Below are 27998 nucleotides of genomic sequence, written 5' to 3'. Positions count from 1 at the left end.
CAATCCCTTCGTCCATCTCAACTTTGACTAATCACTTGCTACGTCTCAGAAAATTTTTCCAAACGATAATAGTAAGAAGAATTGATGCTATAATCTCTTTTCCTTTCGTATATTTCAGTCCTGTTAGCCGTGGCGATTCCGGAACTAGATCTGTTTATATCCCTGTTCGGTGCTCTGTGTCTCTCTGGTTTGGGCCTGGCGTTCCCCGCCCTCATTCAAATCTGCACATTCTGGCATGTGCACGACCGCACAGGAAAGGCGATAATGATAGCAAAGAACATGTCGCTCGTACTTTTCGCGGTCCTTGGTCTCATAGTTGGAACCTATACGAGTCTCCGTGACATCATCAAGACCTTCTCTTGAACTGTGCGCCCTGGAAATGGTACAGTAACAGGTCGGTGAGGAGTACATTAGGAAAGAAGAATGAGAAAACGAGGTAGAACGAAGCGGTAGAAGAAAAGAATTAATGGAAGAATCAGAAGAAGATAGAGTGACGGGAGGAAAAAGAAAAAATAGAAGAACTATGGCCAATGTGATAAGTTAGCTGTTTAATAAAACCAGCGGCTCGATTGGGCCGCGTATAAGATCATCTAATACTAATTTTAAGATCTTCCATTTTCTTGATGGAGAAGATGTATTTTCTGATGTATTTTTTTTTTAGAAATATGCGTTGATCGCGTGAATAGCAAATAAGCGAGGAAGATTGAAAAAGGTCGACGCCTGGCGTGTCTGATTTAATGGTACAAGCGTGCTTGAAATGCGGTTTATTATAAAATATGGTTGTGAATGGTATCGCCTGACAAGGAACTGTTTCTTTTTTTTTTTTTTTTTTTATCGTTTCCAAGCCGTCGTGTCTTCTCTGACAGCATGGCGGATGGAATTTCAATCGAACAGTGATATTTTGATACTTGGTCGGTTAGATCGCGAGGAAAAATAAAGACGTTTATTTATGAACGTGGAGGCAGATTGAGCTGCACACAGTTCGACCTTTAACTATTTAACGTGCATGTAGATTATCATGACGTGCTGTTCGTAACTTGAAGCAAAACAGAATAATTAATTTTTCGCAATTTTTTTTAACTCTGTTGCAAGTCTTGAATATTTATTTGCTGAAGAAAAGAAAGTACAGTGCTGGCCATAAATACTTGGACACTTCGAGATATTAACTAGGTTTATTTTTCGATTATTTTGCTACAAATCTGTTACTTCATTTAAATTCATTTTTTATTTCAATTAGAATTGCTTTATGCAGCAAAATTCTAAACGAGGTAGGATTTGTCAGAGTCTTATAATAATTGTAACAATTAGGTGTCTTAATACTTATGCCTGGCAGTGTACGTATATACGTACGATACAAATCAATTTTTATACGTATGATGAGCAAAAGTATTGGCACTGACCAGCTTATCTTGTAAGCTTCTGTGAAAAGATTTGTAAAAATGAATAAAAAAAAAAAAAAAAGAAAAACAATCACGGAGACATAAGAACAGTTATAAATCTCTGCTATGAGTAACTGTCGTAAAGAACTGAAACCTCTGCTCGATTCAGTCTTTTTTATCACTTCCGGATTATGTGTTTGCAGAACGTTATTATTTTCACAAATTTCTCGAATCGATTTTCGTATCAGTTTTACAGTAATTGATGCTTAATGTTTCAATATGAACAGTCTATTTACTATTTTATTATTATTGCACAGCTAAGAGGCTTGATATATTTACACTATAGGCCTGAAAATTATTTTACAAAAAAGAAAAAAAAAAAAAGAATCGTAAATTTTACATTACAGCAGTAAAAGTGCTTTTATATTTTGTTCGAACTTAATATATTTTGTAACGTTAAAGAAATATTTGATCGGAGATAACGTAAAGAATGCAGCAGGGTTAAGCACAAATCTATCAGCTTGTTGATTGTTGTTCTAAAAGAGAAATTCATAAATAATATTTTCATTGTTACGTCGAATCCAAACGACTGAATAACACATCTTGCGTAAGGTGTGAGGCGTTTGCGCGTTAAGTGGTTAAGAATTATCCGATGATTATAACGCGATTATGATCGAGTAAATGTGTTCTAACCGCTATGATTCTCGTCTAAGCTTAAGATTGATAAGTGAAAAATGAAATGTGTTCATCGACGATGATGAGAAAGCTCCGCTTGAAACATCATTTCATTTTTTTATTCGAGAGACATTCGTTTCTCCAAAGCAAGCGACTAGCTTTGCCAGCGAAACTCGTGTTTTTCTCTTTGTAGGAATATCATTTCGCCATTGTTTCCGTGTTCTGGACAAAGAAATCACGGTGCAAATTATTTCTACAGACAATTGGCAACTAATTAACCGAAACAAGGAATGATATCTCGTTGAATTTTCGATACAGACGATGTATGTGAAATAAAATTCATGAATATCGTGGATTAGATCACGGAATTTGATACAGACGATTTATGTAGGATAAGAAACGAAACAGATGATGATCGCGAAAGAACAAAATCCCTCGGTTTTTAAGTACAACGTAACTATATTATTTATTAATTGTATTAAGGTAAAGTAAATTTAAAACAAGTATGTCTTTTTTTTTATATTAATAAAGCCAGGCTGTACTTGTTACGCCTTGCTCGTTCAATTAATAAATTAATGTCGAAGATTATGATCGATTATTGTGTGGATTATAAAATGGATCCCTTTTTGTTTTTGAAATCTCTATTTTATTGCTGAGAATATTATCAGTTGTAGCCATGAATAAATTTGTTGTGACTAGTTACAAGGTGATTGTTTATTTTATGAAAATATACCAACAATCCTTAAACTATTTCCAAAGTTTCCATATAAAATCTGCAATACATAGACTACGTATGAATTTAACTTAATATGTACTTAATATGTAATAGGAGTGCGTATAGCCCAGCTATAGCTTGGAACAACGTAATGGATACTCAAGGACACAAACCATTTCCCCCCACCACATTACTCTGATACTCACTCTTCAATATACGTACTAGTAATTTCAGGAAAAATTACGAATTATTATTTTTAAATATTTATTTGCCAAGATTCTTTTAGTGTGACTAACTTTTGTTGATGCAATGCTTTTACTCTGATTTCAAATGAACTTCCCAAGAGGAGACGCAGAAAACAGAATAAAACTTATACCCCAGTTTTCAGAATATATCAGATGTTTCAAAAAGTAGTATTATTACTGGAAATGAGATAGAAGAAAACTTTTGAACAGAAGCTTTCATTATTCACATAACGCAGCTTAGCCTACTTTTAATATAGTAGAACTTTATGCGCTTCTTTTATAAAGGAACTTGGGAACAGGGAAATTTGAAAGATTCTCCTGAAGTATTATTCTACGAATTTCTTTCAAATTTACATAATAAAATCCCTCTATTATTTACATAATAGAACTTACTCTAATTCAAATATAAAGATGTGTTAGACGCAGAAAAATTGGTCCAAAACTCCTGATCTTTTTACGTAAAAGATTTCTTTCTTTGATCTAAACGTCGTTACAAAAAGCTTCTCTCTTTCAAAAAGTTTCCTGTAAAAACATTCACAAAAAATCCCAGTAATTTCTCTTTCCATCTAACAAACTATTATTTAAAAAACAAAACAAAAAAAAAAAAGAAAAAAGTATACGACAGAAACTTTCTATTACACCGTACTTACACAAAGTAAAATGATGCAAAGCTGGACCTTAGAGGGAATCAAAACTGTCCAGGATTATAGAGCAGGGTACAGTGGGGAAAGTTGACGGTGGTGGGTTTCAGCGCAGACGCCATGAGATTTTATTCCAGCAAAGGGCGTATAGATCGCTACTGGGGTGGCTGCCCCCACATACCTGGAAGCGAACCTGGTGCAGACAGTTTCTCGTCACACGTGTGCACGCGACCCCATGTCGATAAGACATTCGTCCGGATGTGTGCGGTCAGCACACGCACCCTCGTGTTTCACATCGGCGGCTTAGCACGAGGCAACAGTTATTTTCCCTGAAAAAAGACCGTCTAACATAAGTTTGGCCAGATATAAAGAATCGTGAAGTTCCTTGGTTATTTCGGTGATGAATTCGAAGTTTAAACGTGGACTTGCGTGTGACAATCTGTGAATGACTTTGGATAAATAGTTGAGATAGAAGCTGGAACTAAGCTAAACCTAATGCAACGCTAATTCACGGTGCATTAAGTTATGGTCGAAGCAAGTTTGTAATTATTGAATGCTTTTGAATGATCGTTCAAGGTATCTGGAATATAAGCCAGAGTTAAGTTAAATCCAATTCGAAGATAATTTACGGTGCGTCTAATTAAGGTTGAAGCTCGCGTGTGGTAATCATTGGATGATTTTGAATTATAGGTCGAAGCGTGCGGAATATAAGCTAGAATTAAGTTAATTGAAAGCTACGTTGTGCAGTGTCAAGACGAAGTTGGTGCTTGTGCGTGGAAATTATCAATTGTTAATGCAAAGTTAATTGAAATATGATCGAAATGTAGCTCTTTGAGCGGCAAATTGGATAAGTTGAAATTGAATTTGGTATGTAAAAAGTGGTAAACGCGTTAAGAAGAAAGAAACCTAATAAAAATTTAGTCCTTTGAGTAGCAAAGACATGTATAGCGAGCCGTTTATTCTCAGCGTCATAAAAGTAACGCAGTTGGACTGTGGGGATTAATAGAAAGAGTGTGAACGAGGAAATTTTATGAGACGCTGATTAACGTGGTTCGATCGTAACACTTTTGGATTTTAGTTCAATGTTCGGGGGTTGGTAGGTTACGTAACGTGCAGCTATAGAAGGGTCGTCGATGGTGCAGAAGCGATACACTTTCAGTGTAACCCTGAATCCTATTTCTTCTTCTTGGAAATTATAACATCGATTTTCTTTCTTCGTGTGACGAGGGGATGAAAAGTAAGTGTTATTTAAAGATTCTTTTTGTATTGACGCTACAGCTGCTGGTCTTGAATGCGTGCTTCAATATGTCAGAGATAAACGATTACAATTTGAGTGATATGATAGAAATAATCAAATATAGAATATAATATAATAATAATATGATGATGATGAAGAAGAAAAATAATATGCAATAATAGTCCTATTTTAATAGAATTAATGTTACTAGGAATATTTGTATATTTTTATTAATTGTAAAATAAACGATCTAGAACTCGTAAAAATGATGAAATTGATAGTTCTTTGTCAGTGAAGGGAATTTTTGTTCCTTGTAAATATTAGTTCCTAAATTCTGTGATATAATTTTGAAAATATTGCTGAATATCGTAGTATTATTTTGAAGCCTGATCGAAGTACCTTGTTGCTTTTTGGCATCAGCTCTGATTTACCTTTCTTTGTTAATTTAGTTCTATCAAAATACACGAAGCATATATAATTACCCTTTTAATAAACTTTGCGTCATTTTATTAAAATCATAAGTGACTCATTGTATCTTTTCTATCTATACTATTCCATTAAAGTACGTTATTGTAAAAATTACAATATTACCATTTTTTTACTTTTTTCTCTTTTGCTGTTTTATCAAATTATTTTCTCTTATACTTTATATCATTTTCCCCCCCAAAACACGTAAGCAGGAATTACAAACTTTCTCTCTTCTAAAGTAAAAATTATATTTAAAGACACGAATAATCATTTGCTGTTGTAGAATTTACATTTAAATACATTTCACAAAAAGAAACGCCGCTATTTTTGCAAAATACCGAATACCCATTTAATAAAAACAAAGTAAATTTCTCCTTAATCTTAAGAACTACAAACGAACTAATGATTATTAATAATGCAGAGGAAATCATAGTGGGTCGAGTGACCGAGTAATACCTCAGCATATACGTATACACACCTTCTACGATCAATATATCCCCTTTGAACTCGTAGGCTGATCCGTGCATCATACTGTGCTCAATTTCTTTATCGTCTATCCATGCGAATAACCGCAACGACGGCAAGCTGTCTCGTATCACTATTGTTATCGATCATGGATAAATATCAGAGGGAGCAGCTTTATCAACGAGCTTACTAATAACACTGTATTAATGTTACTCTTGCACTTTGTAAGACAGATATCTCCTGCTTGTGCAAATTCATATCTTTATGAACACAATTTACATTTATAGTTTAATTACGTGCTCGTGTTATTTTGATGATTCTTATTAAATATTAATTAGTATCAAAATTGAGTTGTGGGTACTTAAAGTTTGGGTTTATATGATTTTAAGAAATTTAATGTTTCTTTGTATTCTATGTTTAAATTTATCTCGTAGTTTATATTTTACAATTTGAAGAAGGTCAGGGGTTGAGAACGTAGCTTAGAAGATGATAAACTTATGTAGGTGTGGAACGTACAATGTGGAAAATTTATCTGGTAATTTATATTTTACAATATTTATAATTTACATTTAATCATAATTTAATTATATTTAATTTATACTTAAAGTTTGGGTTTATATGATTTTAAGAAATTTAATGTTTCTTTGTATTCTATGTTTAAATTTATCAACATAGTTTGGAAGATGATAAACTTGCGTAGGCGTGGAACGTACAATGTAGAAAATTTATCTCATAATTTATATTTTACAATATTTATAATTTACATTTAATCATAATTTAATTATATTTAATTTATACTTAAAGTTTGGGTTTATATGATTTTACGAAATTTAATGTTTCTTTGTATTCTATGTTTAAATTTATCAACATAGTTTGGAAGATGATAAACTTGTGTAGGCGTGGAACGTACAATGTAGAAAATTTATCTGGTAATTTAAATTTTACAATATTTATAATTTACATTTAATCATAATTTAATTATATTTAATTTATACTTAAAGTTTGGGTTTATATGATTTTAAGAAATTTAATGTTTCTTTGTATTCTATGTTTAAATTTATCTCGTAGTTTATATTTTACAATTTAAAGAACATCAGAGGTTGAAAACATAGTTTAGAAGATGATAAACTTGCATAGGTGTGGAACGTACAATGTAGAAAATTAAAAAAATGGTTTGATATGCTTATTAACCTTGATCAATGGTAACCTTTGGTTCTTTTGGCGTTCGTACGACTGTGATTCCCTTTGTGGGTCAATCGATGTGTTCTCCTCCAAACTTGACGCTAATAGGTACATATAATTTATATGATTCACATGGCCAAATGGGGTCGTTTGGCCTTCTTTTATAGGCATCCTTGTAAATCGAAGAAGAAACCATGTTTGCGTGAGTTATGTTACTCCCTGGTGACGTCGAAAAGTGTTCAGCAAAGAAGAATTCAACTTCCAAGATCTAGAAACTTCATCTCACATCAAATTCGAATTTCTAATATCAGGTCAAAACTTGCTTGCGAACGAAATTCCCAAAAAATATACGTTTCAGATCTCCCAGACTTGAACTGTCAAAAATTCTGAATTTCAATTTTAATTCTAATTGCCGATCTCCAAATTCTCTGGATCTCCAGAATCCCAAAAATTCCCACACAAACTTCGTCTCAATTAATTTCAATTTCTAAACCTCCAAATTCCTTGGATCTCCAACATCTCCAAATAAACTTTGCAATTGCAATTTTCAGATTTCCAAATTCCCTGGTTCTCCAAAATTTCCAAGATCTCCGAAAAAAAAAAAAAAAAAAAAAGAAACAAAATCTCACCTCGATTCCAATTCCAATCCCATTTCCCAGATCTCCAAATTGTCTGGATCTCGAGAATCCTCAAAATTCCAAATTCGACACCTTTCTCTCCGGTCTGAGAGCTCTCTGTGCTAGAGCAAATGACAAACTGCTGATCTCTGCTCATCGTGAAACGCGTCTGAAATCCATCTGCTCCCCGTGGTTGCACCGGAGGCGTAGTATCTAAGTCTCGTCACGTGACGATGAAGTTCGCTCGCGGTTTGTCGCGTTGGAAATTGAAATGTTCCGCGGTTTAACGCGGCCCAGTCGCTAGACATCCTCTGGACCGTCCACATTAGCGTTAGGAGATCCATCGTGACGAAGAGATCGCGTACATCGCGTCTGGCGGCTCGATTTTTCGTTTTTCCCCCGCTGCGGATGTGTTTAATCTGGTGAGTCTAGACGAACAGAGTTCTCCGTCATTGTCCACCCTTAACGAACGTGTTCCTTCTTTGCTACGCTAATTTGCTTCTTCTTTGTTAGGTCTTACGAGTACTCGTTTATCCCTTCCCTTTCTTTCGTCGTAGTTTCAGTTAGTCTTCTAGAGTCGTGGTTTGTGTATTATATTTTAGGGATTGCGAAGAGAGATTTTTGCGAGTCTCGTAGCAAAATCGTGGCCTCTGAATCGCGTTGAATCGCGAGGTTAACGTTTGGAAATTTAAAAATTAGGATATTTGAAAGTTCGCGAATTTGTAGTTTGGAAATTCGTGAGCTCGCGAGTTTGAAACTTGAGAATTTGCAAGTTTATCTGAATGTTTGGGTGCTCGTAAATTGGAAAATCGAACACTTCCGAACTCGGGGATTTGAAGTTTGTAAATTATGAAGTTGAAAGTTCGACAGCCCGCAAATTGAGAATTTCTATATTTGTGAATTCTAAATTCAAATATTCGGGAATTTGTTAATTTAGAAGAAACTTAAAAGTTTGAAAATGTCTTAATGTAAATAGAAAAAGAAAGAGATATCATTTCTTTATATTTTTCCAACGATTGAAGAATTTTGTTAAACGCTGAATTCATCATCCAAGAACAAAGCCATTGAATTGCAAACACTGCTTAATTGGATTCTTTCAATAAATTTTGTATGCACTTGTGCGTTAGTCATTGTTTGAAACAATTCGAGTGGTGCACAATTTGAGAAGACTGGAACTTTTAATCTCTTGGTATAAGATTAAAGGTTGTTGGAATTTTTATTAATAGAGTTAGGTATGTTTCTTCATTTCGCTTCTAATATTATAAATTGATCGTATAAAACAAATTGTATAGTAAGAATAGGAATACTGTACAAAGGGTCAGAGGAAAGATTCGCTGATATTAAATTGAATCTTGAATAGAACTGTGTATCGATAGCATCGTACAATGACAGAGAATTAGTAGAGTGAAATACATGTACGAATATAGACTGTGTTAGCACCCTAATAAAAACGCTATAAACCGTAATTGATTGGTGAAATACGAACTTGTATCAAGTTAAGTTGCTAAACTCTCTTTCTTCTTTTTTTCTTTTTATAACTTGTAATATAGAAAAAAAATATATATATACACACACACACATATATATATATATTACAATTTACTGTGGACAAATAAAAAGTGAGATCGTTTATCGGTATGAATTCTATATTTTTAGAATCTTTCTTTCAACGTTCAATTTTTATTTTAATTTAATATGAAACGTACGAAAAATGAAAAGCGTAAATTCATATATTGATATTAATTGTAGAAATTAAATTTCTTGCAATGTAATTTCTTGCAATCTTCTATTTTCAATATTCTCATTCCGTTTCAATGAAGCAGTCAATTTTTATAAATTTGTTATTTTAATTTATTGCTCATAGATAAGAGATAAGACAGAATTTGTTGTAAATTCTGAACAATTTTGAGAGTCGTTCTTTCAAATATGACTTTCATGTGAATACTCGTGATTTTAACTGTGATACGATTATTTTAATCGATTATTCTAATCGATTATTTTGTGAAAGATAATCGGTCGTCGATATGATGACGCCAATTGGAATAGACAAATGGTTAAACTATTGCATAACGGTCGTCTCTCTCAGTCTCTCTTTGTCTCCCCCCACCCCCTATCTCTTCGATTGTAATATCCTTACTTTATTACATTTAGGACGAAGGACAGGAGTCGATTAAGGACAGAGGAATCTTATTCCGGATTTAAATTAATTATTTGGATGTAGCAAAATGTTGAAGAAACAATTAGATTATTCGTGTAATTTCCTATTTCTATTTACTTTCGACAAAATGTTTAACATGCAATATTATTCAACTCACAATTGTTTACCATTACATTTAGGACGAAGAACAGGAGTCGATTAAGGATACAGGAATCTTATTCCGGATTTAAGTTAATTATCTCTTTGGATGTAACAAAATATTGAAGAAACAATTGAATTTTCGTGTAATTTCCTACTTCCATTTACTTTCGACAAAATGTTTAACATGCAATATTATTCAACTCACAATTGTTTACCATTACATTTAGGACGAAGAACAGGAGTCGACTAAGAATAGAGAAATCTTATTCCGGATTTAAATTAATTATTTGGATGTAGCAAAATGTTGAAGAAACAATTAGATTATTCGTGTAATTTCCTATTTCTATTTACTTTCGACAAAATGTTTAACATGCAATATTATTCAACTCACAATTGTTTACCATTACATTTAGGACGAAGAACAGGAGTCGATTAAGGATACAGGAATCTTATTCCGGATTTAAGTTAATTATCTCTTTGGATGTAACAAAATATTGAAGAAACAATTGAATTTTCGTGTAATTTCCTACTTCCATTTACTTTCGACAAAATGTTTAACATGCAATATTATTCAACTCACAATTGTTTACCATTACATTTAGGACGAAGAACAGGAGTCGACTAAGAATAGAGAAATCTTATTCCGGATTTAAATTAATTATTTGGATGTAGCAAAATGTTGAAGAAACAATTAGATTATTCGTGTAATTTCCTATTTCTATTTACTTTCGACAAAATGTTCAACATGCAATATTATTCAACTCACAATTGTTTACCATTACATTTAGGACGAAGAACAGGAGTCGATTAAGAATAGAGAAATCTTATTCCGGATTTAAATTAATTATTTGGATGTAGCAAAATGTTGAAGAAACAATTGAATTTTCGTGTAATTTCCTACTTCCATTTACTTTCGACAAAATGTTCAACGTACAGTATAATTCAACTCACAATTGTTTACCATCGCAATGATTTAATAATATGATTTCAACTATCGTATCGCATGCGCTTCCGACTATACAGATGTCAATAACTGTAAACTATATATCATTATTTATATAGAATACAATAGAGCAGAATAATTATATCGAATCGAAAGATATTGAATTTGCATAATGAAAAATTTTCTACAAAATTCCTCTCATACCTGTCTATTCCTCCAAAATTGACAGAAATTTTCTACATCGCTCAAGGTATCTAAATTTAAACTTCATAGTCCAATTTCTCTATGTGAAAACGAATATGATAAAATATCGCTCGGTCCAACGTACTTAAACGAGCACGAAGCTTGTCAAAATTCTCAACCGAGTTAAAAAAAAAAGAAAAACAGGAAGCAGTACGAGGGGAAAAATTCTAACACGACTTTGGAAGTGTGTCCTTACAAAGGAATTGGTTGAATAATAATTTCAGTAGCAAATTATCTAATAACAATGTGTTTTTGTCTAATAACAATGATTGTGGAATTTTCATGTAACAATTATCGGATGGCAGGTGGTTCGGTTATCAGGTGGCACAACTCTTCAGTTCTAAAATTAGCTGACGCGTAAATATATTCCCGGTGACATTGTTTCGGTGCCGAGCGTTCATGAGCCGGTTGACGTGTTCCCCTAATGTACTCTGAGGAAGTAAGAATTAGGAGATCGATTACTATACTTAAGCTGCGTCGAACGCAGTGCGACGCGAGGGCGTCGCTCAAGTAGTCAAAGGTGACGCCATTTTCTATCTCTTCCTCTACCGAAATTTGCAAATCGAAACTTTCTTTTCCAAACTTTTGTAATCTGCGAAACATGGAATTATAATATCACTATAATACGTTATTTTTGCGTTTATCTACTTATAATATATTATAGTTTCTTCTATAAGCTTGGTATTGCGTAATGTTCTCTGCAATACAATGAAGAGAAACAGATGTGGTTTCACTTAAAAAGCTCATAGTTACGTGATGCGTACGATTCAGTATGACAGCAAACTAATTTAATTCAACATTGTAATTAGTATGCAACAGATATGATACAAATATAAAAAAAAAAAACCACCCGAAAATAAATGGTTTGTGGTATGTATTTCATTTTTGAAACTATTTAGACCGTGACATAGATATTTTTTATGTTATAAAAACAATGACGGTATTTAGGTGGCCTCTTTTAGCTGAGGCATCTCGCATAATATACGAAATGTCTGGCACGTGTATCATTCGCTCGATATATAGAAGCAATGTTTCCTTTTTCAAGAAAATGTCAATGTTTCTTTGACAAAAGATAGATTGTAATATCTGCAAGTGAGAGACATCGATACATAAGTACAAGTGTATAAAGTACGTAACAATGTAGCTTAGATGTATTTTCAAGATTCTTAGTTGTATCATTTGTCGTGCACATGGTGCACGTTAAGCTTGGTCGACAGCTTTGTTTGATATATGGCCGCAAATGGCTAACAATCATAATAGTTATAATAAGGTGTGTATCTTTATAAAAAGGAAGATATTGTTTCCTGTTCTATTTCTCACACGTTTATTTACCTATGTGTTTTTTCTATTTATTTTATTGTATACCGAAGATCGGTCAATATTTTCTGGCAGTGAATTACGTATGACGTCTCTAGCGTGGACAAACATTTGAGCCAAAGTATACTGTTCGAAATACGCAATTCGAGGATCACGATTCTAGAGGACGAAATGAATCTTGACCTACATCTCACCTGAAAGAAACGATCTATCTTCTTTTTCCATACCAATGTACGTGGTAAATGGTTTGAGCGAGTGTTTTCATTTATTTTCCTAGTTTGAGCCGTGAGCTCAAAGATGAAAGTTAGCTCGCGAAGTACACGGAGCAAATTGAGAATATTAAACGAGAATGAAAGAAAATACAGGGTGTGCCATAACACGTGGAACCCTACTTCAGGAGTAAACACGAGACACAAAAACAATGAAAATGTTCATACGGACATGTGGCCCGTCTGACCTTGTTCCAAACTTGTAGCCATCTTTGTGTTTCAACAATCCTCGATTGCTTACCTTTATGAGAGGCCCTCGAAATGGTCTTCCCCGGCTTTGTATCATTTGACATGCGCCTGGAAATTCTGAAAGTCAAGCATTTGTGGATTTATTTCAACAGAAACGTGGCTGTAACTTTGAAAGAAACTTAAATAGGACACGTGTTCGTGTGAACGTTTATGTAAGCGACGAATGTATAATAAGCGCATGATCTTTTTATTAGTTCGAGTAATCTGTGCAACAACGATCGACTGTGGATGAATTATACGTAGATGTGATTTTTTTCGTAAGGAGGAAGTTCGAGATTTGAAACCCGAGGAAGTTTAATTGCGCTTAATGCAAACACTCGACGTAATTGCAAGGAATTGGGCATGAATAAATTATGGGGATATTTGCATGAGTTTTGAGCGATACTTGGATCGTTACAACGGCAGGAAGAATATTGTATCGTTTTGAATATTTTGTTACAGTAATGGCCGTTTAAATTACAATTTTCAGCTCGAGGCGGAATCAACTCGTTGTTAGTAACAAATTACTGAGTCTACGATTGAATAGTAAACTTGCGACTTTATTAATTTACTTCAGGGGAATTTAATTATCGAGTATGAAAAGATCATAGTAAATAAACTTGTAATCGAATTGATAACGTCGTTTGGCTCTAACAAGTTTCACGTTTTGTAGGAGAAGTCAGCGACAAGGAAGCAAGGAAGTCAGTAAACACAGACGACAGAATTTTTTAAGAAAGAAGCAACCTTATTTCCGGCGTAACAGGTGAGCGCGACCAAGTTCACAATTTAGTACTAATTACTATGGTAGAGAAAATATTCTTACCTTAGTTTCATTTATTATACAGGGTGATTCTACGTGAAAAGAGAAATCGAAAATATAGAATAAAAATTTTTTTCTTTTTTTTTAATTTTTCCATCGAGACAACGATCTACAGTGAGATCCGTTATAACGAGACGCGATAAAGTGCACGCGTACCGAGTCAAAATTCAAAGTCGATTTTCTCGAAAACAAAGCCTCGAACGAACAATTTTTATTCTATATTTTCGATCTCTTTTTTCGCGTAGAATCACCCCCTTTCCGCTTGTACCACCAGTTACCAACCACCCTGTATTATATTATTCGTTCATTTGTTGTAAGAAATTATGATGAGTAGGAATATTTATGTATTTTTCGGAAACTTAAATGTAGAATTAGAAACACTCAAAATATCTACAGTGCATAGTGTATTATACCTTCTATTACTGTTTCGTAAAAATAACATTCATAAAAAGAAAAATTTGCAAAAATATTCACAGTTTAGTAATTGCATTATTATTATTATTATACTATTAGATTCTAAATATAATTTATTAGCAGACAAAATATTACACGTAATAGGAAACTATTGAATTTTCACCGTATCGAACTTAATTTTCTAAAAAATGGAGCATCAAATGACAAAATTCTGTTTCACGATTTCCATTTAATTTTTCACGCGAAATCGCCTCATTTAAAATATTACTAATTATGAGATTGCTAGTTACGGGCTGTTACGTGATATACGTTTGTAGCATAACTTAGTTCATCGGAATATTTTTCGATATGGACATTCAAAGATCAACTATATATACCTACATACATATTTTATTAATTTTTGCCTGCTGGTTACAAGACGAGGTTGATTTACATACATTTCTCATTCACACTCCCATCCAACCTGAATACAGACTAGCGTTCAGAGCTTAACTATTAATACTCCTGGGTCTTCTGAAAATTTATTTCACCATTCTGTTTTACGATTTTGACTTAATTCTTCGCTTAGAATCATCCTTGTTAAAATTACTGCTAATTATATAATGCTATTTATGGCATGTGCACATCGTTTCTAGCTTAGTTCATTGGAAGTTTTTCGGTATGAACGTTCAAAGGTTGAGTATTAATGGTCGGAACACAATGTCAATGACCAAATGAAATTGTTAACCAGCCGGTCGTGGCTGCAACATCGGGCTAAACGCCGTTTTGTACGCGATAATAAGCACCACTGACACAGATAAATGAGCGCCGAATTTAACTTGTCGCATTGAACCAGGCTATGTCAACGATTCGTTCGGCGTGTGAAGCCGGTGTAAGTAAAGCTGCATTGCTTATGCACTTTATTGGTTTTAATCAACGTTTTAAGTAATAGAGACGCATAAATTGATGATAAAATAATAATCACAAATTTAAGGATATAAAATTTCTATCACATTCTTATGGAATTATAGGAGTCGTAACGGGGTTGAAATTTGTTATTGCTTATTATAGTTCTTATTAACAAATATTCGTAGGTTTTAATTTATTAAAGCATTCGAAAATAAAAGTATCATTGATTCAGTAGGAATTTCAAACCGAGGATTTTTAAATTATTAATCTAATTGTACATTTACTGAGAAAATTTCGTCATAATAAAACAGATGAATTATCGCATATTTGTATAGATTTAATAGATTTTCTGACGTCTTAATATTAATCAAGATATAACGTATTAACAAGAGTTTTCAGTCTTTTAACAAACTCGATTTGTAAAACAATCGGTCGATTATTCAACAATTTGTAGAAATCGAAACGTTTCTATTTACTGTCGATAGATGATCGTTTCGAATGAGCTAATTATTGCTAGAACTTTAACTAAATATCAAAAATATAGGAATTGTTAAACGATATGTTCCATTCTGCAATTTGTATCTACGTAACAAGAGGATTAAATGCGATATTTAAATAAATTAAACTCAACTCGATCGGAAAGTCTATCTCACATACCGATCGCTCTTTATGCAGGTAGTTGGAATTAGAGTTGTAGATTTGATGGTTGATGCAACTAATTTGGCAGTTCTACTAGTTTCTGGTCTGATTAGTTTGACTATTTCTGACGTTGAAAAGTTAGACAAATTTTTCACACGAAGGTAGATGATAGTAATTACAATTTTTCCGAAAAAGCAGATAATAAAAATTAAATTAAAGTCAGTCAAACTAGAACAAAATTTAATAATTATGAAAAGAATTACTACATCTGAATTTTCAAGTCTCGATTTTATTTCCTTTTAACGAAGAAAATCGTAATATAACATTGAAATGAGAAATCGCATATATTTAAGATTCTTCCATATTTTCCTCCAACTTAAGAGACTCTCTAACGATTGTATCGGATACAATCCGAGGGACGACCGTTCATTCTGATTTTAACACGCCATTGTGTTTCCACGATTGATCATTATTCAATCAAAGGGAAATCGTGCACCGGTTCAAGCATTCTAGCCTCTATTCTGTACGCTTCATACGATAATTAGATAATGATTTCCTTATTTCTGCATGTTTTCGCGTTTCGAAGAATCAGTTCAACGTTACGACGACACAGACTCTGCTTGCACCAATCTAATTGCTTCGATTTTACAATATTTTCAAGCTTCTTCAATTGGAGACCATCAAACATATCCTTCAAATCTTCGTATGTAACGTATAAAACAAGAATATACAAAATTTCGTACGTAATATGTAAAACATATGTAATACAATCTAATTGTTCTTATAACTTCATTTTCGTTTTCAATTAAAATGTCTCATTTACCATTTAATGTTATAATAAAAATACTAAAAGTTGCTCGCGTTTCCTATCTGCCTTTTAAATAAAATTATATCATTATTTATCATTATTTATTTTCATAATTTTCTAGATATAAATTTTATTTCTAATTTAGAAACCAGTTCGATTAATGTAAATCGACGTAAACCCATACGAGTTTTTCTTTCCCTTTTTAAGTAACGTTAAATTACACGAAACAACGAGTAAATATTTTAAATTCAACGCAGAAGAATATTTTATTGCGATAGATGTGAGGAGGGTTAAATTAACGCAAGACTACGATAAATTATTTACAACAAGTGGAGCAGAAAGTGTATGTTCTTGAAATTCTAAATGATTACCACCGATGGTTTTCTTATTAATTATAAAAAGGAGACTTTAATCTGGAAATGACGTTTACAAACAGACAAAATTAAAAATAAACGATTCATTTACTCTCCATTAAACCATCTTCTTTTCTATCACGCGTTATTTATCAAACATCATCGGAATAACTTGCAAAAATTGTGCAGTTTCCTAATTCTTCAAGAAATTTCCTGAATCTTTAAAAAATAATCCTTTCACCAAAAACCTGATTAAGGTACATTTGAATTTTTAAAATTTGTACAATTTCTCCCAGACCTTCTTCCCATTTTTTTTTTTTTTTTTTTTGAGAAACGTTCATTGCACGAAAAAAAGCAATAGAAGATAAAAGCTGCTTCTTGTCCAGATCTACAACTTTTGTTCGACGTTTGTTTTTTGACATAATCGATAACTTAGAAGATACATTTAAATAACTGTTTCTAATGTTCAAGGGACCAGGGCACGATGAGTTGTCGCGAAAGAAACATTGAAAAAAGATTTTCATACAGTGTAAATAAGAGCCATCCTCTGTAAGCTGTTCACATCGAAAAATTCTGTGCAATCGCGTAGAAAACCTTTTGATATTGGTCTGAGACGACGTTCGTGCCGAACGTGGATCAATTGTCCGCGTAGCAAACGGCGAAGTGAGAACGCGCGGTTGCTATATAACCTTCAGTAAGTTAACTACACATTTGACCTCAATGCAATAATTAAGAGCAATCAGTTCGCGAAAGAATGTGCTAAAGCTACGCGCATCGTCCGCGGATCCGAACAGATTCGCGATGATGAATTGCCGTTTTTATCGCATGTAAATATGTACGTCGTCTTGTTCCATATCGGCAAATTGATTAGGAGCTTTAATGCAGCAGATCTGGGTCGTACCTTTCATCCTGACGCGTTTCATGTATCAGTTTCCGTGAACAGGATGCTGATCCTGTATCTTATCAATCAAACAATCAAAGATTCACGTAACAAGAAAGAAGTATTTATGTGTATAATTTAATAATAGAAATAAAAAAATTGATGAAATTATAACGAAGTCAGCATGAATCGCAAAATACTTGGGCACTAAAATTTCAGAAACTGAAGTTAACGACTCGTATGAAAATACTATTATTATTGAAATAATATACGACGATAAGTAGAAATAACAAAATGTAGACAAACACATAAGCATAACACGCGAATGATCTGTTTATATACGTGATCATTAACGACGACCATGCTTCGTGAAATTTCTATTTTGTCGTTTATTAACAACTTATTTAAAGGGCTAAAAATACAGGATACTCTTTATCCAAATTAGCTCAGCTAAATATCGTATCGTTCCTTTAGAATTTACCGTCATCTATGCCATCTTTGAGCGATGAACGAACTTATCAAATTTCATTATACATATACATATACTTGAAAGTGTTTTGTATAATATATACATAAAAAATTTCTAAAAGAAAAATAGAGAAACTTTTCAAGTCAATGTGTCCAGACATAACCAACTGACCTTTACAGATAGTAACTTTTAATTCTGATAACTATCGTTTCTTTTCATCCATTTCTATATACATTTGATTTAATAAAATTTTCCGTGATTTTTCTGTGAAAAATTTAGAAGCGGCACGAGAGACTAATCGACAAAGAGAAAATGGAGAACGCCAAGGAGGAGACGATAAACATGCAGCTGATCGGTTCCGAGAGTCCGTACAAGTACGTCTGATTCTACTTCAAAGTTTCTGTACCAAAAACCCAGAAGAATTTATTCAAATTGACAATAAAATGTATTGCAAAAGTGCATGATATTTTAACGTTATTCGGTGTCTCTTCTCTATTGCTTTTAATTTAATTGTGTGCTATGAAAATAGTATTTAGAATTCGCGACATGTAACGTTTGAAAATTCGATAAATAAAAGTACGGGGACGTGGATTGCATTTGCGAATTGATACGGTTGCAGAGTTAATAATGAAATCGCCGGAAGTGGTATAAATGCATCGGAAGTTCCAATATCGCCGACCACAAGCCCAGAAGATTACGACCCTCACAAACATCGAAATAGGCCAAATCCGACATCGTGAGTATTTCAAATATTTGCCAATAGTTTTATCAAATGTCTACCTTGTACAGGAATTTCGAGGAAGATACAGCTTTTTATTCCAAACATTTCGGAACAAAATAGGCTACCTTATATTTCGTATACGTATCAGTCATTTAGTCATAATTTAGTATCTTTAAATATTCATAATATGCTCTCACAATCTGCGACCTTCTTATATCAAACGCATTCAAACCCGATTCAACATCGTCAAGCACACTGCTACGTGAAAATTCCAATGAATTTCACCTCTTTCAAGTTAATAACCATGCTAAGAAATTACATGCACAGCATTTCAAGTTTCCAATTGCTTACATTTACCAAAATTAACTTGCAACAACCTGCCTTTCTTCAAAACAAAAAATACACCCTTTCGATCTTAAATTTATTTCAACGCAGACTTTAAGCAAGTGACAACTTAAATTCAAATAATTCACAATTCATGTTTGGTGATGTATTGGTTCGGTTAGAATTGGTTTGACAGATTTTGTTCTATAAAAAAAAAAAAAAAGACCAGATACAAAATTGGTAATATCGCATCCTTTGGATGTTTTTTAATTTTTAGAAACGCGGAGACTTTGATACATTTATTAAAAGGAAGCCTGGGCACCGGAATACTCGCGATGCCAAACGCGTTCTGCAACAGCGGCCTCGTGACTGGTGTTATATCCACAGTGATCATAGGGGTGTTGTGCACTTATTGTTTGCACGTACTAGTGAAAGCTCAGTACAGACTGTGTAAACGGTTAAGAGTTCCTATATTGAGTTATCCACTGAGTATGAAGCACGCTCTAGACCAAGGGCCTTGGTGTGTCCGATGGTTCGCACCCTACGCGCCGTAAGTACCCACGTTAGTTTCACTCACGTGTGCAGACACTCATACATATACTCATTCACCCATATACATAACGCATAGTTATCATTTACGAATCTTCTTCATCATGCAACTTCTAACCTTTGAAAGTTTAATTTGTCAACATTGGAGATGCCAATTGACTTATACCAAAGAAACCGAAATGAAAAATATACAGTGAAGGGTAAATGTACACGTATATGGGAATAAATATATAAATGAGAAGAACAGTCTTTAATATAGGAAATATTATTTGTGTGTTTCTAAAAGTGCATCGAAAATGTTGGAAACTTTTACGAAAGAGTAAAAACCGATTACTCTGTTCCGGTCTTTATAGCGTTAAGAAATAAGTTTCCATTCGATGCGACAAATTTTTAGCCGGTTCCATAGAGATGATAATTGATATTTGCTTAGGTTGCTGAAATTAATACGAGGTGTGGATTCTCATTTAAGATCCACCGATTGCTACGGATTAACATTTCAATTAGAAAATGTCATTGGTTTCATGTTTTTGATATTTGCATTTGTTAATTGGATTTAGGATAACAAAACGGTTTAATTGTTTCAAGAATTTTCTAAGGGTAGTTACCCGATATAATTCTTCGGAAATTGTGAAGAATCTTTTTGGCCGTCTCAACAAAATTGTGTTTCGAAATAGGAAAGAGAATTTGATAGTCCGATCATAGTCCGAGGCGTAGTCTTTGTCTGATCATAGCCGATCGATTCTACTTGCTGCGTATTCCGTGCAGTTTCAGGCAACCTCGAACGATTGAATAATAATTATAAATCAAAGGAATTTATTGCAGTATTGACGTATTTTGGAAAAGACGACTCTGTAAACTGTACTTTTGTTTATGTGTCTAACGATCGAACAGGTAAAATTTAAATTTAACAAAAATCAATTTAAAAGATTTCTCGAAGTAAATAACGAACATTGTTTCATTCTACAATACATATATATATATACAGGGTGGTTGGTAATTGGTGGTACAAGCGGAAAGGGGGTGATTCTACGCGAAAAGAGAAGTCGAAAATATAGAACAAAAATTTTTTTTTAATTTTTCCATCGGGACAACGATCTACGGTGAGATCCGTTATAACGAGACGCGATAAAGTGCACGCGTACCGAGCCAAAATTCAAAGTCGATTTTCTCGAAAACAAAGCCTTGAACGAAAAATTCTTATTCTATATTTTCGACTTCTTTTTTCGCGTAGAATCACCCCCTTTCCGCTTGTACCACTAGTTACCAACCACCCTGTATATATTCTTTATTTTTCTTAATGTATTATGTGTACAAACAAGAAAGGAGATTGTTTTACAAAAGACTTCGAATAGCGTAATTCCATGCTTCAGGAATTTAAAATTCCTTTCTCGCTCGCATGCAAAATTAATTCGTTCCATTTTTCATATAATGATCGACATCTCTATAATACACACTATAATTTCAGTGAATTCGTACTAATATTATTATAATATACTGATATCATATACAGATATCCCCCGCATAAAACACGGTATTCTTACAACACGAACTCGCTCTAACACGGTTTAAGAATCGGCGAAATTGTAGAAAAGGGAACGTAATGAAAATTTTGTCGGATGTTTCTTAGTCGAGCAATCGTGGTGTATTGTCTCAGATTATTGTACGGAATTTCTGAACATTGAAATTTTTAATCCATTTTTAGTTCTTCGAGTATTAAACTCCTGCACAAGACATTTTTTTTCGCTATAGGGAAGCTTTTCTCATAAAGATAAATAGTATTAGAATGCAATAAGTTAAGTCAATTATTGATAACTTTGACACTTTTCGCAAAACACGGCATTTTTTCGATATCTTATTACCGTGTTATACGCGGGATATCTGTGATATTAATACATCGCATCAACAATGTACAGTCGTCATTATTAATCTGCAATCAAGGAAAAAGAAAGAATTCTTCCTTCACTCATAAGCACACGAAGCACGCACAAAATCATCTCATCAAGCGGCACGACAATCTTTTTTCAACTATAACATGAAAGTTGCTATTATATTTGCAGAGGACTCGTAGACGGGTTCATGATTGTGTATCAATTGGGAATATGCTGCGTTTATATCGTATTTGTAGCGTCGAATATCAAGCAGGTAAATAGCTGGTGCCATAGAACAACTCTGCTCGCCAAAACGATGGCAATTTATAAATCCTTCCTCTTAGAAAATAAGAAGCTAGATAACGAAAAGAAGAAGAATAAAAATCGCAGAAACAAGGAAAAATACCAACCGACCAACCAAACAACGAACCAGCGTATAATAAAACAAACAAACAAAAAAAAAAGTTAAAAATTAATCTCTATAATTAAATAATCGAATAATATATTCACGTAAATGTAATTTATCGTGATGTAAAATGAAAGAGTTAATTAATAAGAAAAAGAAAGGAAAAATGGAAAAAGATAATTCTTTGATTGGCATAACCGTTCGAAATTCATTGATATCCTTGTCTTTCGTTCTTCTGTTGATAAATGTAGGTGGCAGACCAGTACTGGGAACCTTTGGACGTTAAAACCCATATGCTGATTTTATTGCTACCGCTGATTTTGATCAATTACGTTAGGAACCTCAAATTACTGGCACCGTTCTCCACCTTGGCGAACGCAATCACGTTCGTTGGACTGGCGATGATCCTAGTGTACATGTTTGACGATCTACCGTCGATCAGCGAAAGAGAAATGTTCGGTTCACTGAAAAATTTCTCACTTTACTTCGGCACCACGTTATTCGCTCTGGAAGCTGTCGGTGTGGTAAGTTTAATTCGCGTTTCGTTTCTCCCTTCCCTCTGTCTTCTTCCCCTTCTTCTATGTCGATCGATGTTTAATCGTTTCGTTGTTTTTACGTAAAGCATTTAGTTTAAATTCATTTTTAAGTCTTCCTTTTTTATTGTCTGTCGGATGTTCCAAGTTTTGATCGTTTCTACACGTAAAATTGAATTTTTCTTCAGTACGATCGATTTTTATTTTGCTTTTTCGTTAGCTTCCTCTTTTTCGATTTATCTTCTCTCGAAAGTTACAGAGTGGACGTCGACTAATTCTTTTTAACCGATATCGTAAAGAATTTAGCTTGAAATCGAATAGTAATCTAGAAAATTGTATAGAATTTTTGTTTTAAATTTAATTTTATAGTCTCCTTGTTATCGTAAATCACGCTATAATTTATCGAATAATTCAACTATTAAAACCACCCCTATAAACAATTTACAAAGCTTTCCCTAAATCGACATTAAAAAATTCCACGATTAAGTGAAGCTATTTTCCTCGAAATCTCTTCTTTCGATTTTCAATTTCTCAAATCGTAGAACAGAAAGATCGTTTTAAAAATCCTAAGCATTAAATAATCATTCATAGAAACACGTACACGTGATCGAAAGAAACGTGAATAGAATATTTTCTACTACGACGAAGACACGCAATTTAGAACAATATATCGCTCGACGCGTGGCTTTTTCAATTTTACCATACGTACCCTCGATCGATCTATCATTTGGCCTCGTCGATCATTCCCTGTGACTGTTGGGCAGAAACGAGTAGCCAGCGCTTAGAATAGATCAACGGCGCCGCTGTATCGTTAATAAACAAATAACTGGCCACTTATGGAACAACTTTGAGATTGTCGTGATCAGATCATCAGTGCGTCAATGCAATCCCTGCTGTTATTTCTCAGATGTTCTCAGCCTCTAGCGAGGATCACAGTGACTCTCAGATTCTATTCGACGCATTCAGATCGTTTTTGATCACGAAAATGCAGACTGCGAGGATTATGAAAATTCAGTTACCAAGATTATGAAAACTCGCTTATGAAAGTTACGAAAATGCAGATCTTTTCATTTAATTAAAACATTAATTTAATTTAATCAAGATTTCCATACAAATAAGTCATGGAGTATGAATACCGTGAATTCGTTTATGATCTAACGTCGACTAGGAATTGTTTAGAGATATTTTTCAACAAATAATGTACGACTAAGTACTATTTGAATAATTTAGATGTAAAAAAAGCACGTGCTAATAAAAAATCGTTTTAAAAAAGAATGATAATTCCAAAGGATCCCTGTTTAACTGTTGAATATCGTAATAAGAACAAAATAAACTGAATGTATATTGTTCAAATTACTGTGACACCATGAATAGAGTATTTTCAAAGTTAGAATTTTTCTTAAAAGAAAACGACCACGTAAGAGATACTTTTCCATTGCAGATAATCGCACTGGAGAACAATATGAAGACTCCACAATATTTCGGAGGGTATTTTGGCGTTTTGAACATAGGAATGACGGTGATCGTAGCCCTGTATATTCTTATAGGGTTTTTCGGTTATATAAAATACGGATCTAGCGCCAGTGGTAGCGTTACTTTTAATCTACCCGCGGGTGAAGTGTAAGTGAATTTTGTTTTACGTTACCTTTCGTGATACTACTACTTTTTTAAAGTTACCATGATATTTGATTTTCATTCTTACAGAATGGCGCAAAGTATCAAAATAATGTTCGCCATCGCCATTTTTATCACGCACGCCCTTCAAGGATACGTTCCAGTTGATATTATCTGGAACACTTATCTCGATCAAAAGATACAGAAGAGGAAGATCTTCTGGGAGTACGTCTGTCGGACTGTTATCACTTTAGCCACGTGTAAGTTTACCAAGGGAATTCCGCGGTTCGAGTTTTAATCGTATTTTTATCGCTGTTACTTTCATTAATTAATATACAGTATTAGTAATACTAACAAAAACACGATCGAAGCTCGAAGAATTATAAAAGGAAAATTATTCCGTATATAAAATGTAAGAAAACAGGCGAGATTTTAACCTCTTAACCTACGATTTATATTCGAGAATTTTGGGTCGAAGACGTAAACGAGCTATTATACAGGGTGGTTGGTAACTGGTGGTACAAGCGCAAAGGGGGTGATTCTACGCGAAAAAAGAAGTCGAAAATATAGAACAACAATTTTTCGTTCGAGGCTTTGTTTTCGAGAAAATCGATTTTGAATTTTAGCTCGGTACGCGTGCACTTTATCGCGTCTCGTTATAACGGACTCACTGTAGATCGTTGTCTCGATGGAAAAATTAAAAAACAAATTTTTATTCTATATGTCGGGTTTACATTAGAATTAGGGTTAGGGGCGTGAAACGAATCTTCGTTTGGGTTACGCGTTGTCGTTACGCAATAGAGAAGACATTGACTAATGCAAATACGATTATTATAGAACCGGACAAGTAACCGCGGTAGTTAGGTACTCGAGAAACTAATGACAATGATCCTAGGTTCAATAACGAATCCGCGGTCGACGGGATGATAGATGAACGTACTCACAAAATCTAAGTCGGACGCGTAATATTCACTGATCGTAAAGAGTTACTCCTTTCATCAATGAGATCGCGAGCGAGAATGCCTTTCCCGTCCCGATGATGCCACAGAGGAAAACTATAATGGGGTGTGTCTAAGGATACGAGATCATCGGATTCGTCGAGAAAAGCCTTCGTTCAGAAAGTAAGGGAAATTGGCGTTGCTGCTAATTGGTCAATCTCCATATCGGTGGTTAGAAAAAGATGCTAGCCGCCCTCGAGGGAAAGTTGCTAGTGGGAGACGCCGCTCGTTGAAAAATATGTCTCCCCTATCTTCCCGTAGTTGGGACAAAGACTGTTTGTCTGTTTGAAGGACTTTAGTTAACTAAACCTTAAGATTTATAACGGGCCCTCGGGCTAGCCGAACATGTACTGCGGAGACGCATCGACATCTGGCAATCATCTTACTCGAAGAATAGGGTCTGCGTGTGGCGAGCCACGGGACAGAAACCGTTGGAATGTTTACTGTCGCGTGTCGCCACGAATATTTCTTTTAAGGAGAGCTATAGAATTACTCCATACCTTTGTTAGACAAAGCGTTCATCCCGTGACCGCGGCTACGTTCGGCGACTGACTGTCGCCTCGAGCCCAAGCTCATTATCACAATTCTCGAATAATTACAATCAGGTTGAATAACTACAATTGTTCAATTACAGCTATAGTAGACTCTAGGTTACAATGTTGCGGGATTATCCAAAATTCCAAAGGCTCCGGTGTTCTTTCATCTCCGACATATATTTTCGACTTCTTTTTTCGCGTAGAATCACCCCCTTTTCGCTTGTACCACCAGTTACCAACCACCCTGTATATTATATGAAATATTATATTTGACCTGATCCTCGTACTACGGGCTACGCCCGTAATGGTTACGTTTGGCCCGATTATCGTACTAGTTGTAGGTTAAGGGGTTAATATCGAGATTAATTTTTATTAGTAACATTAGTAAAACGATTGAAATCCGTAGAACCCTAAATACGTATGCCGATGGATTAAAGAACTTTTATACGCAACAAATAATTCTCGACTGTTTCTTTGTGCCGTATAAAAATCAGATTTATATCTACTTCACAAATTTATCGAAAATAATATTTCCGTTCCTTTTTTTCTTCGTTTCGTTTCAATTATTGAACGTCGCATAAGCCACTTGTCGTATTAGCGACACAGGAGCGAGGTTTACAGTTTGTTGTACAATTTTGCAGTACGTTTTTATACATTGTATCGTTTCAAGAATCATAATTCACCTTTATCTTATACTCCCAGAAATCAATGTACAATTCGTACTGAATTTTATAATTTGATAAAGATAATACGATGCAAATTATCTAATTGCAACATACCCTTCAACTATAATATTTTCCTCGCTGAAACGCTAAAAGTGGACATACGACGATCGCGTAGTAAGCCATCGATATTTTATACGAAACGTGTGCTGACATTTATCAATTTGCGAGCGTGTGTTATCCGATCATCGTGAAAATTAACAATGAAAAATATTCTTTTTGCAGTCACTTTGGCCATCACAGTTCCCAGATTGGCCCTCTTCATCTCCCTGTTCGGTGCTCTCTGTCTGTCCGCCCTTGGCATCGCGTTCCCAGCGATCATCGAGATCTGCGTGCTCTGGCCGAACCGAGACTTCGGGCCTTGCATGATCATGTTCATCAAAAACATATTTCTGATCGTATTCGGTCTCTTGGGCCTCGTGATCGGCACGTACGTCAGCATCGTCGAGATAATAAGGTCATTCAAGTGAAGTTCGCGAGCGATATTTAGGCAGGAACGATCGAAGGAAGGCAGACAGTTTGGTGAAGAGGTAGGAAAAGCAAAAGAGAAAGAGAGGCAAAGAGACGAAGAGTTTGGGAACGAGCTTGCTCGAGTATCGAGGACGAAGTCACGGCTTCGTTACAAGTTTTATAGCTTAATGAACGGCGCCTTTTAGGTAGACAGGTTATCTCCAATGCGGCTGGGAGTCGTTCTTAGTGAAAACATTCGCGAGCAATGCATTCCGGAAATGCTTCTCGTCCCGCGTGATCGCCGCCATTGTTAGAGCACTTAGGCCAAGTTTAGATGTTTTATTAAGAGTTAACGGCGAAGAGTCGTTCAGTGTTGGGTTAAAGAAATATCGTGGAAGTCGATGGGGCTCTTCGACGTTCTTTCGAGTTTAATTGGAATTGGCGGTTGCTGATGGAATCTCGCGGAACATTAATCTACGTATTTATCAACCTAATGCGAGATTATACCGCACGTTCCGTTTAGCTGATTGTTAAGGATTTTAGATTCGAATCGTGGCGAACGTTTGTAGAATTTCTCATGTTACTATAACGTATATTGTGTATTGGGGGAGGAACGAAATCGGAAGGGGATTGTTCGAGAGACATTCTCTAGAAACGATCAGATGAATATAGAAAGTAATTTATAGATTCTTACTTTTGTTTAAAAGGTTCTTTTATACTAATGTTTCATTCTATCTCTCGTATGATATTTTCGAGTTGGAAATTTTGTAACTTGAAGAACCTTTCGTCCGAGTCTCTAATTTGATAGAATTCTAATATACAGGGGTAACTATTGGCACAAGCGGAAAGGGGGTGATTCTACGCGAAAAAAGAAGTCGAAAATATAGAACAACAATTTTTCGTTCGAGGCTTTGTTTTCGAGAAAATCGACCTTGAATTTTCGCTCGGTACGCGTGCACTTTATCGCGTCTCGTTATAACGGATCTCACTGTAGATCGTTGTCTCGATGGAAAAATTAAAAAAAAATTTTATTCTATATTTTCGACTTCTTTTTTCACGTAAGATCACCCCCTTTCCGCTTGT

The 27998-nt window shown here is 34.4% G+C and overlaps 2 protein-coding genes and 2 long non-coding RNA genes across 7 annotated transcripts in view; 2 read left to right on the top strand and 2 right to left on the bottom strand.

Annotated features, from left to right (window-relative positions):
* Positions 1-1440, top strand: part of LOC117235945 (proton-coupled amino acid transporter-like protein CG1139) — a 39396-nt gene extending 37956 nt beyond the window's left edge. The window contains exon 8 of the mRNA XM_033498453.1: positions 119-1440. Within this exon, the coding sequence (XP_033354344.1) occupies positions 119-363 (245 nt within the window). The 3' untranslated portion in view covers positions 364-1440. The remainder of the gene's footprint in view (positions 1-118) is intronic.
* On the bottom strand, positions 211-7900 carry LOC117235955. 3 transcript variants are annotated; one of them, XR_004493749.1, is made up of 3 exons: positions 7637-7900; positions 3837-3984; positions 211-373 (listed from the first exon to the last, which is right to left on the bottom strand). It is a non-coding gene; the product is annotated as an uncharacterized LOC117235955 (long non-coding RNA). The 3 variants fall into 3 exon arrangements; XR_004493751.1 differs by lacking the exon at positions 7637-7900 and adding an exon at positions 7017-7252; XR_004493750.1 differs by lacking the exon at positions 7637-7900 and adding an exon at positions 5839-6305.
* LOC117235958 lies at positions 2565-3830 on the bottom strand. The gene is made up of 2 exons (XR_004493754.1): positions 3665-3830; positions 2565-3536 (listed from the first exon to the last, which is right to left on the bottom strand). It is a non-coding gene; the product is annotated as an uncharacterized LOC117235958 (long non-coding RNA).
* Positions 4651-27422, top strand: LOC117235946 (proton-coupled amino acid transporter-like protein CG1139). Of its 2 annotated transcripts, none has more exons than XM_033498456.1 (10): positions 4651-4892; positions 13597-13686; positions 18474-18568; positions 18814-18930; positions 19517-19789; positions 21846-21930; positions 22314-22586; positions 24037-24215; positions 24300-24469; positions 26691-27422. In XM_033498456.1, exons 3-10 carry the CDS (start codon positions 18507-18509, stop codon positions 26933-26935), a joined length of 1404 nt encoding a protein of 467 aa, XP_033354347.1. In that variant the 5' UTR covers positions 4651-4892; positions 13597-13686; positions 18474-18506; the 3' UTR covers positions 26936-27422. The 2 variants fall into 2 exon arrangements, with proteins under 2 accessions (XP_033354347.1, XP_033354345.1); XM_033498454.1 differs by lacking the exon at positions 4651-4892 and adding an exon at positions 7916-8046.
* Positions 27423-27998: the final 576 nt, after the last annotated feature.

The sequence above is a fragment of the Bombus vosnesenskii genome, unplaced genomic scaffold (genome assembly GCF_011952255.1).
Source record: "Bombus vosnesenskii isolate JDL3184/JDL3185 unplaced genomic scaffold, Bvos_JDL3184-5_v1.1 scf7180000013334, whole genome shotgun sequence".
Lineage (NCBI taxonomy): Eukaryota > Metazoa > Arthropoda > Insecta > Hymenoptera > Apidae > Bombus > Bombus vosnesenskii.
The sequence above is the reverse complement of the archived record's forward strand: the minus strand, read 5'-3'. Positions and strand labels throughout refer to the sequence as shown.

Coding starts and splice junctions, on each gene's coding strand:
- LOC117235946 (XM_033498456.1), top strand. CDS start 18,507: ATGGAGAACGCCAAGGAGGAGACGATAAACATGCAGCTGATCGGTTCC. Junction 18,931..19,516: donor AATAGGCCAAATCCGACATC/GTGAGTATTTCA, acceptor TTTAATTTTTAG/AAACGCGGAGACTTTGATAC. Junction 22,587..24,036: donor CTCTGGAAGCTGTCGGTGTG/GTAAGTTTAATT, acceptor TTTCCATTGCAG/ATAATCGCACTGGAGAACAA.